Source organism: Vanellus vanellus, assembly GCF_965231255.1.
Source record: "Vanellus vanellus genome assembly, chromosome: Z".
Classification (NCBI taxonomy): domain Eukaryota; kingdom Metazoa; phylum Chordata; class Aves; order Charadriiformes; family Charadriidae; genus Vanellus; species Vanellus vanellus.
In genome coordinates this window covers 53,276,319-53,288,798 of record NC_138908.1, presented here as the reverse complement: position 1 = coordinate 53,288,798, position 12,480 = coordinate 53,276,319, and the positions used below count along the sequence as shown (strand labels likewise).

The following is a 12,480-nucleotide window of genomic DNA, read 5'->3' as shown; positions in this document are numbered from 1 at the left end:
GCTTCTTTAGCTGTTTGTTGCACCAATGTGGAAGCAAGCAGTTATCGCTTAATCAGTTTACATCACATCCTCCTAAGACAGACTTTCACAAAAGCTTCTGAAAACTATCCCCTGGCTTTACAGACCGCCTTGACCCTCCGCAACGGGCTCCGGTGACCGGGCGCTGGCTCCCCATCACCCTCCGCCGGGCAAGGACGCCCGGGGGGGGGCACCCGGGGAACTTCCCAAGCCTGCTCCCCTAAACCCCTCAAATCTCAAAAACGGCGTTTTGCTGCGGAGGAGACCCCCCCCATACTCCCCAGGCGCCCGGGCTGCCCCCTGCTCCGCGCCTCCCCCTGCCCTCCGCGCCCCGCTCCGCGGCCCCGCTCCCTCCCCGCCGTCCCGCTGACAGCCGCCGGCCGGGCTTGGAAAGCGGCTGGAAGGGCGGTGGTGAAAACCGGCGGGATTTTTTTGCACCACTCCACCCCCGCTTTGCCCCGGGAGGGTGTGCAGCCCCCTCCGCCAGAGCGGCAGTTTAGCTGGGAGGGGGGAAAATTGCCATTGCCCCTGCGTAACGCGGCAAGAAAATGCTGCACAGCCCGGTCATCCCCGCTCGCATCGCCCTCATTGTTGGCAGGCTACGTATTATTAATTAAGCATAAGACAGGATTACTTCGCACCGGCGGGCGCTCGGGTTTTGGGGGGTTGGTTGGTTTTGTTGTTTTTTGGGTTTGTTTTTTTTTTTTGTCAAAAAATGCACTTTTCCTTTCAAACCCTTTCATTAGGCTCTGCGTGCGCCGGCGAGCTGAAAAGAGAGCAAATCGTTTGGTTCCAATCAAATCAATACTTCTCAAACCCGCTTTTTTTTAGCGTAATTATGCGCTATTTCCATTATGATAACCTTTGACTTCTTATGCACCAACAATTAGCAGTATTTGTCTACGGGTGACACTTTGAATGGGTCTCCCCCAAAACAATGGCCTGGTACAGTTTATTCTCTACTCTTCTCTCCTGCGAGAGGAGTTTGGATCTGACAAGCAGTTACAACTGTGCGTTAACCCGTTACAACTACCAGCAATGACTCAGTAACAACTCACATACATATAAAAGTGAAAATTAAAACACGCGAAAATAAATAAATAATACAACAAAATAAATTAAGTAAAACGCGTCTATACCTGAGTGAGACAGATTGGAGAATACATCATGACTTCGCTTTGAGAACGCGCTGCCCGGAGAGCCCCTAAGAAAAGCCTCAAAAAGGAATAATTTCATCTATTCATTTTACAGTCATCTGAGACTCAAGGAAGATGAAATCAATCAGGACGGGGCTCTGCCCTGGATCACCACAACTTCACAACAAACCCCAGTCCTCCTTAAATAGCCAAAGATTCAAGTTCACTCCGTGTGCTAGATTTCCCGGGGTGAAATCCAATCTACACTTTTAACCCTCTTGTAGTCGGCGGCGCAGGAGTCTCGCTTTTGCTGCTGCTGCTGCTGGTGGTTGTTTTGCAGATGAGGGGGGAAGGACTCGGGGGGGGGGGGGGAGGTGGAGGAGGGGGGGTGGGCGGGAGGATTTTTTTGTTGTTGTTTGGCTTTTTTTTTTTTTTTTGAAGAAGAAGAAGTTGGTGGTGGCGGTGGGTGATTACGGCACTGTCACCGCCACGCTCTCGAAAGTTCAAGGTTACGAGCCCGGAGCGGAGCAGGAAAATCCCGGAGAGTGATGGCAGGCGAAACTTCGCCGGGCAGCGACCATGCGGGACGGCAGCGCGCGCGCGCGCGCGCGGAGGAGGCAGCGGGGGCGCGGGAGCGCGCGGCGGGGCGGGCAGCGCGCGGGCTCCTGCGGCGGCCCTTCGCCCGCTGCCTCCGCGCTCGGCGGGCGATGGCCGGGGGCTGCTCTGGGGGCGCCCCAAAGAGTAATAAAAATGATCTCCGGGGCGGATGTGTGGGGGTGCGTGAGTGTGTCAAACGGCAAATCTCAGCCTGGCGCTGCCGCACGAGTTGCTCCCGCCGCGTCCGTTTCCCGTGTGTCGTGTGAGAGTGTGTGTGTGTGTGTGTGTGTCCGCGTGCGTCCGTCCGTCCGTCTCCCCTCACACACACACACACACTCTGCAAAACTTGGAAGTTGAAAGATTCACCGGTTACACCCTCTGCACCCCGTTCCAGCTCTCTCTCCCCAAATGAGACTTAAGTATTTTTTTTCCTCTTTTTAATTATTTAATTACACAATCACCGCTTACACTCCTCCTCCTCCTGCAAACACATTCCTTCTCCACCAGATCCCCCTCCCCTGCCCTCCCTCGTTATTAATCACCACCTAACGCCGCAGAAGGAACTAGCACGTTTTGCAAACATCCCTCATTTTCCGTCTCTTCTGGTGGGAGAAAGTTGCGGGGGGGGGGGGGAGGGGGCAGGGGAAGAGGCGGGGGGGCTGCCATCTGCAGGAGGATTCTTTTCCTTCTCCTTTCGGGGGTCCGATTTTGTCAGGGGGGTTCAGACGCCCCCTCCCGTTCCCCCCCTCCGCAGCCTCCGCCCCGCCGCGGGGGAGGGGGGGGTGCAGCCCCACCGCCGCCCCGCCAAAGGGAAAGGGCGGGGGGGGGGGCTGCCCAGTACCGCTGGTAACGACTGTCCTTGCGCCCGCAGGCTGATGCCGGGTGAGAGCGGGGGGGTCTCAGCTCCCGGGCAGTAACAGGGCGCGGGGTCTGGTTTCATTCTCCCGGGGCAGCTTTTACTTGGGGAGATGGGGAAGGATGGTGGGGAGGGCGACGGGAGGTAGTGAACGAAACTTATTTCGGGCGCAGCGAGGAGGGCTGCGATGCAGTGCACAGCTGGGGAGGGGTTGCTCGGTGTGTGCGACCCCCCTTTCACCACCCCACCCCCATCCCCAGTACTGCCGGTGCCTTCTGCGGGCAGGAGCGGCTGAGCGGCACCGGCACTGCCTCCCGGTGCCGGTGCGCAGCCCCCGGCGGCGTCCTGGAGGGACCCGCTGACATCCTCCTTGCCCAAAGTGAGAGTTTATTCACGTCAGGCATTTCACAACGACACATCAAGGAAAGTAGGCAGGTTCAAGTCAACCATGAAATGGTCACTTTTTAACCCCGTCCTGTCCTCATTAGGGAAATGCTCAAACACAGCCCATTTTCAAAGAGGGCTCTTAATGAGGGGAGCTTGCCAAGTCTACCAGCTGCAATTCCCATAAATTTACAAACCAAAAGAAGCACGGGGGGATGGGCGCGGGAAGGAGGGAGCCCGTACAAGACAGGTAATGTCAAAGGAAACAGCAAGAGCCCACGGCGTTAACCCTTGCAGAATCCACGCCGCATCCTGCAGCTCGGTTCCTGGCTGCAGTCGCCCGGTTCCCTCCGATTTGCAGGTAGCGAGGAACAGCCACGGGTTTTCCATTCTACAGACCACATTGCTAAGTGACAAGTTCAGAGCATACACTTGGGCAAGAAGGGATGAGGCAAACGCGGGGTTAACCACAATGAGCAAAATTTATTTTCATATCTGGTGTAGAATACCCCCCAAATCCTATCATCTTTTCCTTTACCCAGACACTGCAAAAAGCTGATAACACCAGCTTTAAATACTGGAGTTTCCCTTTGAATAAATATTCAATTTAACTGGAGTTAATTTACCAGAAAAGACATTCCCCTTGGCACAAATGCACCGACGTCCTTGAACACACCTCTTTGAGCGCTTGAACTCTTACACAACAAGCCATTATTGCGGACCTGATGTAAAACTGCAATAACCTCCCTCCACCTCCCTTCTCCCTCGCACCCCTCCGCGAGGATCAGGGCAAGCCCCCAACACCTCGTCAGCAAGGCTGCCCCTGTGAGCTGCGTAGATGTGAGAAGTCTCCCGTTTCCCAGGCAGGGGCTTCCAGAAGGCCCCACTCCCTCCCAGGCCCTGGCCAAGGGATCCCTTTGCGCTAGAGACCTGTGCATGAAAAGCAAGAACCATCTGGCACGGTCCCAGGAGCGAGGAGAGGCAAGCAGGAAAAAGCACATGGAGCATGGTAAGGGCAGGCACCAAGCTGGATGCTTTCTGGAGCCCCCACTACTGCAAGGGGGCGTAGAGTCCAGGTGAGATTGGGTTGGCATCCTCACAGGAGCCTGCTGAGGGTGGGTTTGCATTCCTACCCAGAGGGGACAAGGGGGGCTGAGCCCAGCCAGCCCTGCAGTATGTCCCAAAATAGCACTGTTGGGGGTCACAGCAAAGCCAGACCCTCCCCAGAGCCAGTCTGCTGGCCAGGACTGAGCAGCCCCTCAAGTGAAGGCATCCTGGGGGAAACGGAGCTGCCTGCCCAGCATGGGTCAAGCAGCATCTTGTCTTCTGCATGAGCTTGGAGTCAAGGCTGGCATGGTGCAGGTTGCCATGGGTTTGCCTCCAGTTTGACCCACAGGCTCCCAGTGCATTGGTGAAAGCAGGCTGAACTGGGCACCTAGTCAGCATGTTTCGGCTCTTGCTCCTCCTGGTTAATCCCAGTGGGAACCCATACAGGAGGAAGGCTTTGTCCTGGGAGAAACCTATACACCCACACCCACCCATTGCAATCTCCCCCCAGCTCCTTTCATAGGAAAGCAAGCTAAAGATTCTTCCAGAACAGAGAAAGAACTCCATTTAAATAATGATAAAGAGCAACTTTCTGCCACTTCCTTGCAGGGGTACATAAATAGGTATGTAGGAACCCGGTTAGCCTGGAGAAACATGCAGCAATGACACCAGCCCCAGTGACTGCCCTGGCATTCAGGGAGACCTTGTAGGAAAGTGGTTCAATTGCTTCCAAGTCCTGCCTTGCATTAGCTCTCCATCCCCCTAAAAACCCTTCTCTCCCCACCCCACAAATGAAAAACCCTGCTACTGGTGCAAGTTCTCTACCCTTGAAGCTCTGGGCTGGGGGACAGCTGCTTTTTGTCCTGACTGCCAGAGCTATGCCAACCTCCACACTGTGTCTGGAAGTTCACCTATCAGTTCAATGTGGGCAATTAAGAAAATAGCAGTTTCCATTGGACCTTCCTGGTGAGAAACACAGGGAGCTGCTGTCGACTCCATGGGGCCAGGCGGGATGTGACACCAGCACTGATAGCACACGCCCGGACACACACACAGCTGGGCACACGCACACAGGTGCCAAAAAACTTCAGGACAAAAATAAGCATTCAGGAAGAAAACGCACCTTTCACACCAGCAAGTGGCAAATACTGAAGCTGTGTGTGAATCACCCTGCCTCAGAGCCTGCAGCCTCCAGAAGGGGGGCTGCCACCACGGCCCCTCCATGGTTCCCACCCACCACTGGCCAGGGTGGCCGGGATGGAGGGACATCCACTGCCCGCACTGCAGCATCTGAGACACCTCATCTCAGGAAAGAACCAGAAGGGCTTTCTGACACCATGGGCAGATGGGCTCGCTCCCCACCACCCGCCCTAGATACCCTGAGCAGTTATCTGCCAGTGGTGCAGATCCTGGTATGCCAGACTTGCACCGAAAAGCCTGTTTTTTCCCTTTCTCCCTCGCATTGTGCCTTTTTTCCCCCTCTCTCCTGTCTCACAAGACAACGCTCACAAACTTTACCAGATGATGCCAAGTCACACTGGCCTTGGACTTCAGAGATAGTAACATTAAAAAATGGAAAGGACAGTTACGCCACCAATATCCTTCCTAAAGCAGAATTACAGCTGATGCCCTTTGTCCAGACAACTGCTCAACTGTTTCAAGTTTTGGAGCACAAGACTATTATTATGTATCAAAAATCAAAGAGAAAGATATTGCTAATGCTGAAGCGTGCAGCTGAAGATTCTCTCAGGATACAAGCGGGCATTTTAGCCAACTATCTAAACGTACACATACTGAACTTCTAAGAAACCAAATTTTCATGAAAATTCCAGTAGTCTCTTTATGAAAATCAGAAACAATTGATTCTGGCATAGGGCATTTCATCTAAAAGATTCAGTATCTGAGAACCACCTCCAAACTTTTTACTTAAGAGGCCTCTGTGATCCAAAACACAAGCTTTACAATGTTTTTTATATCTAGTTTAATAGAAATACTATTAACTTATTTTTCCCCCTTTGTTAGAAAATGCCATTCACACACATCTGTTAGATATACAATTACTTACGTACATACTGAGCAGCACAAATATAGTATAGTTCATGTTAATTGCATGTAACAAATAACCTAAACCATATTATATTGTAGTGTTTGTTATCAATGGCAATTTTATCTGTATGACTTGTCTTCGTGCCTTGCAAGACTTCTTGTACCATCATATTAATCTACAAAGTGAAGTTTCACGTCTTTGCTATAATCAGAGCCTTGGTCAGTTTTCTTACAGAAGTATTTGTATGCATATAGATATATCTATATATAAATGTAGATATGTGCAGAAAGCACCTTAGGGAGCAAACAACTAGTTAAATAAGCAAACTGATAATACATTAGTTTATGGGGTCTTGATACATTTCATATGCACCTGAACTGTAAGGTATGTAAGGTATGACTTAAAATGCAAACAGCAATCAGTAAAACTTCTCAGTGTAGTATCACACCTATAAATATATGTATCATACTATTTGCTAGCATTTTTGTTTGTTTCTGGGTGATGAGAAGAAACACATACTGTATATAAACTGTGCATATGTATGATCAGATAGAAAGTGTGCATATATACAATCAAAAGTAAAGAAACACACTATTGACTCTATACAGAGACACATATACATATGAAGGGTGAACGTGCTTGACCTCTGTCCGCATATGGTTTGATGGAGACTATAATACTTGAGCTTTCCACAGCTCCCAAACCAGCAAATGAAAACATCAAACCTCAAGTGTAAAGCTGTAAACCACAACATTTTGGGTTACACAACTGTGCAGCTTTTGTCCTCACAGCGGGTCACATTCTCAGCCCTACAAAGGCACGAAACCCTCTTACCCCAACATAATAAATTCTTTAAAAATTCACATTTGCTGATCTTAAAATGCCATGGACATAAACAGCAGCAACAACAGTAAAATGTCAGCACCATCTTTTCTGGCAATTTATATCACTTGTCAGGTTTTGAGAATATTGGGGGGGGAGGGGGGGTGCAGTGTCTAGAAGCTGGATTTAAATGTCTGCCCAAATCAGAACTATAAAAGTCCTCTATTTTTTTTCTTGAGACTCAATGTTAAAATCATAAGCGTTGCAGCTCAAAACCGCTTCAGAGAACGTTATGAGTTAATCTTGTGTGTTTTGGCGCCTTTTCCCTGCCAGCTACTGTACTTAAAAAAAAAAAAAAAAAAAAAAAAAAAGTTGGAGATCTTGTCTGTCCCGTCTCAAGTTCAATGGCAGCGCTTTCCAGCAGCGGGAGGAGAAGATGGCCATGTTCGCAGCCCTAATAATAATTCAGATCACGCCACATCGGCATCTTGTGTCAGAGTCGAAACTGGCTTCCCCGCCCCCTTCAACCTGAGAGCTGCCAAGTCCTCACACACTCCGCATTCAACCACAACTTAATGGATGGGATATTGTGCATTAAAATGTGGCCCAGACACACAGGCGAAGAGAGGACAAGAGGGAAAGCAGACAGACAGACACACACACACACACACACACACAGAGGCACGCAAGAGAAAAGACTGAATTAAAATACACACACAGGTCCCACAACAAAACGGGCAGTGAAAAAAGGCCAAAAAAAAAAAAAAGAAGGAACAAAAAGAAACCCTCCAAAGTAACTTTAAAAAACAAGCCAGAAATGCCACCCGAACACTACATCCTGCAATATAGCGTGAAAGAGACCAGCACAAGTCTCCAGACAATTTATCGAGCAGACCATACACAACAGCAATGCCATTTCCTCAACATTATACATTAACACTGCAGTCCATTAACTACAAAAACCACCAAGACAGCCAGAGAGAAAATATTGTATTAAAACGCGAGTAAAGAAGCAATCTCTACAGCAAGAAGAAAGAGGGAAAAATAACTGTCTGCAAGGTACAAATAAAGTAGCATTTGCATTAATCCTTTCCAGCATTTAGCTGATAGTTGCCTGCCAGAGAAGAAGGGGGAGGGGGGAAAAGTTGAAGCAGGAAATGTGCCAAGTTCAGCACTTTTGGACGCAAACTCCCATCAACTGATTCCTGGCATAAAAGTGTGACCCATATACAAAAGCTGCCAAAAAAGCAAAATATAAACAATCCACCACTTATATCTCATTCTGTAAAGCAGAAGTGATATCAGCATTTAAGAAGAGGGTATAACATCCACTTCGAAACCACAGAGACACAATCTCAGCCTGGAGGAATTACAAAACAGGAGTCAAGCAAGTTTTTAAAAATATATATATATAAAAATAATTTTAAGCACCTCGTACCATTGTGGTGTATTGCATTAAATAAATAAGATCTTGAAATCTGCAATGCATACCACCGGGCTGTTGGCTTCATGTTTCCCAGCAAACAAATCTATTATTTTCCAAGGACTCGGTGTGTCAGGATCTTTTTTAAATTTTTTTTTTTTTTTTTATTTCTAGAAATGGCCTTCTGCCTTTTGTTCTGTGGTGGGGTGTTTCGATTTTTTTTTTGTTCGGTGGTGGTGATTTAGAGTTTTTTTGGTGGGTTTTTTTTTTTTTTTGGGGGGGGGGGAAGTAGTATTATTTGCTCAGGCTGGCCGCTGGCTTTGTTTTGGTTTTATTTTGTTTTTGTTGCTGGCTTTTTTTTGCTTGAAACCGAACGCGATCAAAATTCTTGGCCGGAGCGAGGGAAACAGCGCTGAAGTCACAGCCTGCGGGCAAGGGGCACCCCCTTTCCTCCTCCTCTTCCTCCTCCCTCTCTTTCTCCCCCTCCTCCTCCTCCCTCCCCACTCTTCCTTCCTCTTCCGAGCTGCCGGGCTGCACAGCACGTTTCGGTGGCGGCTGACTTAAGCGCGGTCCAAAAAAAAAAAATGTATTTTTTAAACCTTTATATATATAAAATATATATACATAGATATATAATATATATACATATATACAAGTGTATGTTATGGTTGGTCTACCCCTGCGCGTCGCTGCAGGCATTCCTCCGTCCACCCTCCCCGGGGCGGGCGGGGGATGCGGGCAACCGGCGGCGGCCTCGGGCCTCCTTCCAGCCCCGACGACGGGCCCCCGTGGCTGCCGCTGCTACCGCCGTCCCGTCCCGTCCCGCCCCGCCCCGCCCCGCCCCGTCCCGTCCCGTCCCGTCCCGTCCCGTCCCGTCCGCCGCCCCCGGCGCGGGAAGCGCGCCTCTCCGCGGCTCTACGCTTCCGCCTGGCGGCTATCGCGCGCAGCGGGGCTGCCGCCCGCCGTCATTTGCATATCGGGGGCGCGGCAGCCAATGGGGAGCGCGGGGCGGGGCGAGGCGGGGCAGGCGGCTGGTGGCGGAGGCGGCCGGCGGCCGGTGGCGGGGCCTCTCGGCGGGGCGGGGCCTCCCGGCGGGGCGGGGTGGGGCGGGCGGCGGGAGCCGGTGTCAGAGCCGGTGGGGGGCGGGGATGTGTGTGAGGCGGGGGGGGCGTCGGTGTTGCCGTTCCCCCGGGGGTGGCGGCGGGCTGCACCTCGAGCCGTGCCGGAGGAAAGGAAGCTGCGGCGGGCACGGTGGTACAGCCGCCGCGCGCTCTACTCAGTTTCTCACCGCGTGCGTTCCCGCCACGTGTTCCGGTCCTCTCGGGACGCACACACACACACACACACACACACACACACACCCACCCCAACAGCAAGTCCCGCCAACCAGGGCAAGCACCGTGCCCTCCACCGGGTGATGAGCGTAGGCCGGGAGAGCAGCGGAGTTGAATTGCTTTGAGACCACGTTTTAAAATTTAAATAAATACCAAAAAGTTTTCGCTCAGCCCTCGTGGGCCACGCTCGGCAAGTACATTTCCTCACACCTGTTTTTATAAAAGGCCTTTTTACAGGCAGGTTACGTAATTTCATGGCTTCAGCTGCCATTTATAAAGGTATTGCATCGTGGTACTCCCTCCCCGCGGGATGCTCTCCCAGCTGGAGGAATCGTTCCCCGGGCGCCCAACCCCGAAGGCGGTGAGGCACCTCGCAGAGGAAGGATTTCGCATCTAAAACTTCCTACAGAACTGAGGCACTCGCGACGCAATGCGTAAGACCGCATGAGGCGAGAAGCGTGTGAAGAGTTTTAAGCGGCCAGACAACAAATACGTTCTTGCCCGTTAAAAATTGTTTGCGGAGCACAGGCTCTAAAGAATCTTCGTAATTGCTTGGAGACCATTGCTGGGAACATGGGGGCCTCTCAGGAAGCCAATTTTCTTTTGTTTGATTCAAGAAAAACATTCTAAGCTGCTAAAAATACATTCTGCTCCTAAAACAAAGCTCGAATTGCCACGAAATGGGAAAAAAATGAGAAACATAGGCTTTCAGACTGAAGAGCTATCACTGTGAAGGTTTTTTGTCTTAATTTTTCTGACTCTTTTATGAAGAAGTCGAACCTAGAAAAATTAAATTACAAATTTGTCTCCTCAGTGAATGGGGGAAGCAATTGTTCATGCTATGTGTGGCACAGATTTTGTAAACTTTATGACAGCCAGTTGGTCAAGTGGAGAGCAGACCTTTCTCCATGCCAGAGGGAATCTGTGGGTGTTGATTTTTAATTTTTTTTAATATTTTTTTTTTCTCTTTGTTATAGAATTCAAGCTTTGAGCCAGAGAGTCACAGACAATCAATGATTTGTGCTGGTCATCAATATTTACCAGAGTTTATTACAAGAACTTTGGCAATATTTTGTGATACAATTCCAGGCTTTTTGTTGCTCCTTAGGTTTAATTTTGGTGCTGCTCTTGTGATTGCTGACAAAGATTCAAGTTCTAGTAGCCAGGCCCATTACAGTCTGCAGCTTTCTCTTTTTTGTGGTTTGTTTGTTTGTTTTTGTTGAGCCTGTATAGTTACTAAGCCTAACTCTGCAAGTGATTTAGCAAACAATCAGGAACTTTTTATATTATAAAAAGGAAAAAAAAAAGGCATCAGGGAAAGCAATGAATATTGTAGTCTTTTAGAAAGAAAAATTGTGTTACCCAGAGGTGCCATGGTTACTGAGTTTAGTTTAAGCCCACATCGTTTGTCATAGGCAACTTTCTTGAACATATTTTTGTAAGTTCAAAAATTGTGTTACCTATCATTTCCATTGCCTGTGATTTCTCAATTGTATAGCACTAGCATGTCTTGATTATGGCTTTCTTTTCCATAAATATAATCAAAGGCTCATATATTTTGTAAGAGGCTGACCTTAAGTTCCGTTGATTCTGGATTTCTTTGGTCTTCTGAGGTCATCTGTTGGTACACTTGACACTTTTTAATGTTCATAATGGATGAAACATGAAAAGAGTGTGAAGGATTTTCCTCCGTGGATAATTGTTACATACTCAATTAGGTATCTGGATATAAGCGGATAACAAACTGAAGGGAGATAGGCTCACTTGCAGAATTTCCACGAAAACAAAGAACAATCAAAGAATTATTTGACATCTTTGTAACAGAACAGAAAGATCAATTTTTTCAAGACTTATTTTCAAAGCTGCCAACATAATTTGCTGTATTAAAATCTCTGTATTTTCAAGGTTTCCTCACTAATCAACAGGACAGGAAAATAAAATGAGTGAAAGGGGATCTGGCATATCGATGGTTCAATAGTAAAGTCCACGAGTAGTGCAGTCACAGAATAAACCGACTAAACAAGGATCACATTAAGCGACAATACAGTAGGCAGAGTCTCAGCTGTGTGCTGCGGGGCACAGCCGTCCTCAGGCATAACAGGACAGCCGAGAAAACCAGGTAGCTTTGGTTAAATACATCATTTTGCACATGTAAAAAACTGCTCTCGCCCCACCAGCTCTCGAGTAGGAGCTTCACATCTTTCAGGGAAAGGCTACTGCAGCTCAAAAGGTGCCGTTTGCTGTTCCTGCGACAACCCGTTCAGGTTCATCTGAGCAACGCGCCATAGAAAATCCATGATTTGCACATGTGCGCGACACTTGCTCATTATTTCTGAAAGTTCATACTTTTGCCGTGCTGCTCTTTACAGGCTCCCGTCCCCGCCGAGGCTCCTGCATAGTTTCCTAGCAACTAGGCAGAATTATAACTCTGAGCTTGGCACGGCTGAAATGGTTTCTTCTGCTGCTTCCCCCAGGCAAGTACTCTGCGGCCCCGGGGTAAAACGCGCTGGGCAAAGAGCGCCGGTCAGCAGGCTCACAGGGACTGGTGTGAGCAGTTGCCTGCACTGCCAAGCGAAGCCTGAAGTTCCTTCTCGCTGCGGCGAGGACAAGTGCCATTTGTTCCCAGGCCTGCCCTGGCATATTAGGTAAGGGAGGATTCAAGGAGATTTTGTAAAATTATTTCTGAAATCCTGAGGCCTCGGCAGGCAGTACCACAGTCGTTACCGATTACAGCAGACCCGATTATTCACTTTGGATAATAAAGCAACACAGGAGAGGAAATACAGCATATACAATTCCAGTCAGCAGCAAGTCTC

General features: G+C 49.3%; 1 protein-coding gene across 6 annotated transcripts in view; it reads right to left on the bottom strand.

Moving 5' to 3' along the window:
• The window catches only part of NFIB (nuclear factor I B), a 182,094-nt gene extending 180,062 nt beyond the window's left edge, over positions 1 to 2,032 (bottom strand). The window contains exon 1 of one of the 6 annotated variants that reach the window (XR_014270170.1): positions 1,158 to 2,032. Coding sequence is in view for 5 of the 6 variants with exons in the window: in XM_082497099.1 (XP_082353225.1) it covers positions 1,158 to 1,187 (30 nt within the window). In the remaining variant the exon portion in view is untranslated. The remainder of the gene's footprint in view (positions 1 to 1,157) is intronic. The other 5 variants (XM_082497099.1, XM_082497100.1, XM_082497101.1 and 2 more) reach the window with 5 other exon arrangements.
• Positions 2,033 to 12,480: the final 10,448 nt, after the last annotated feature.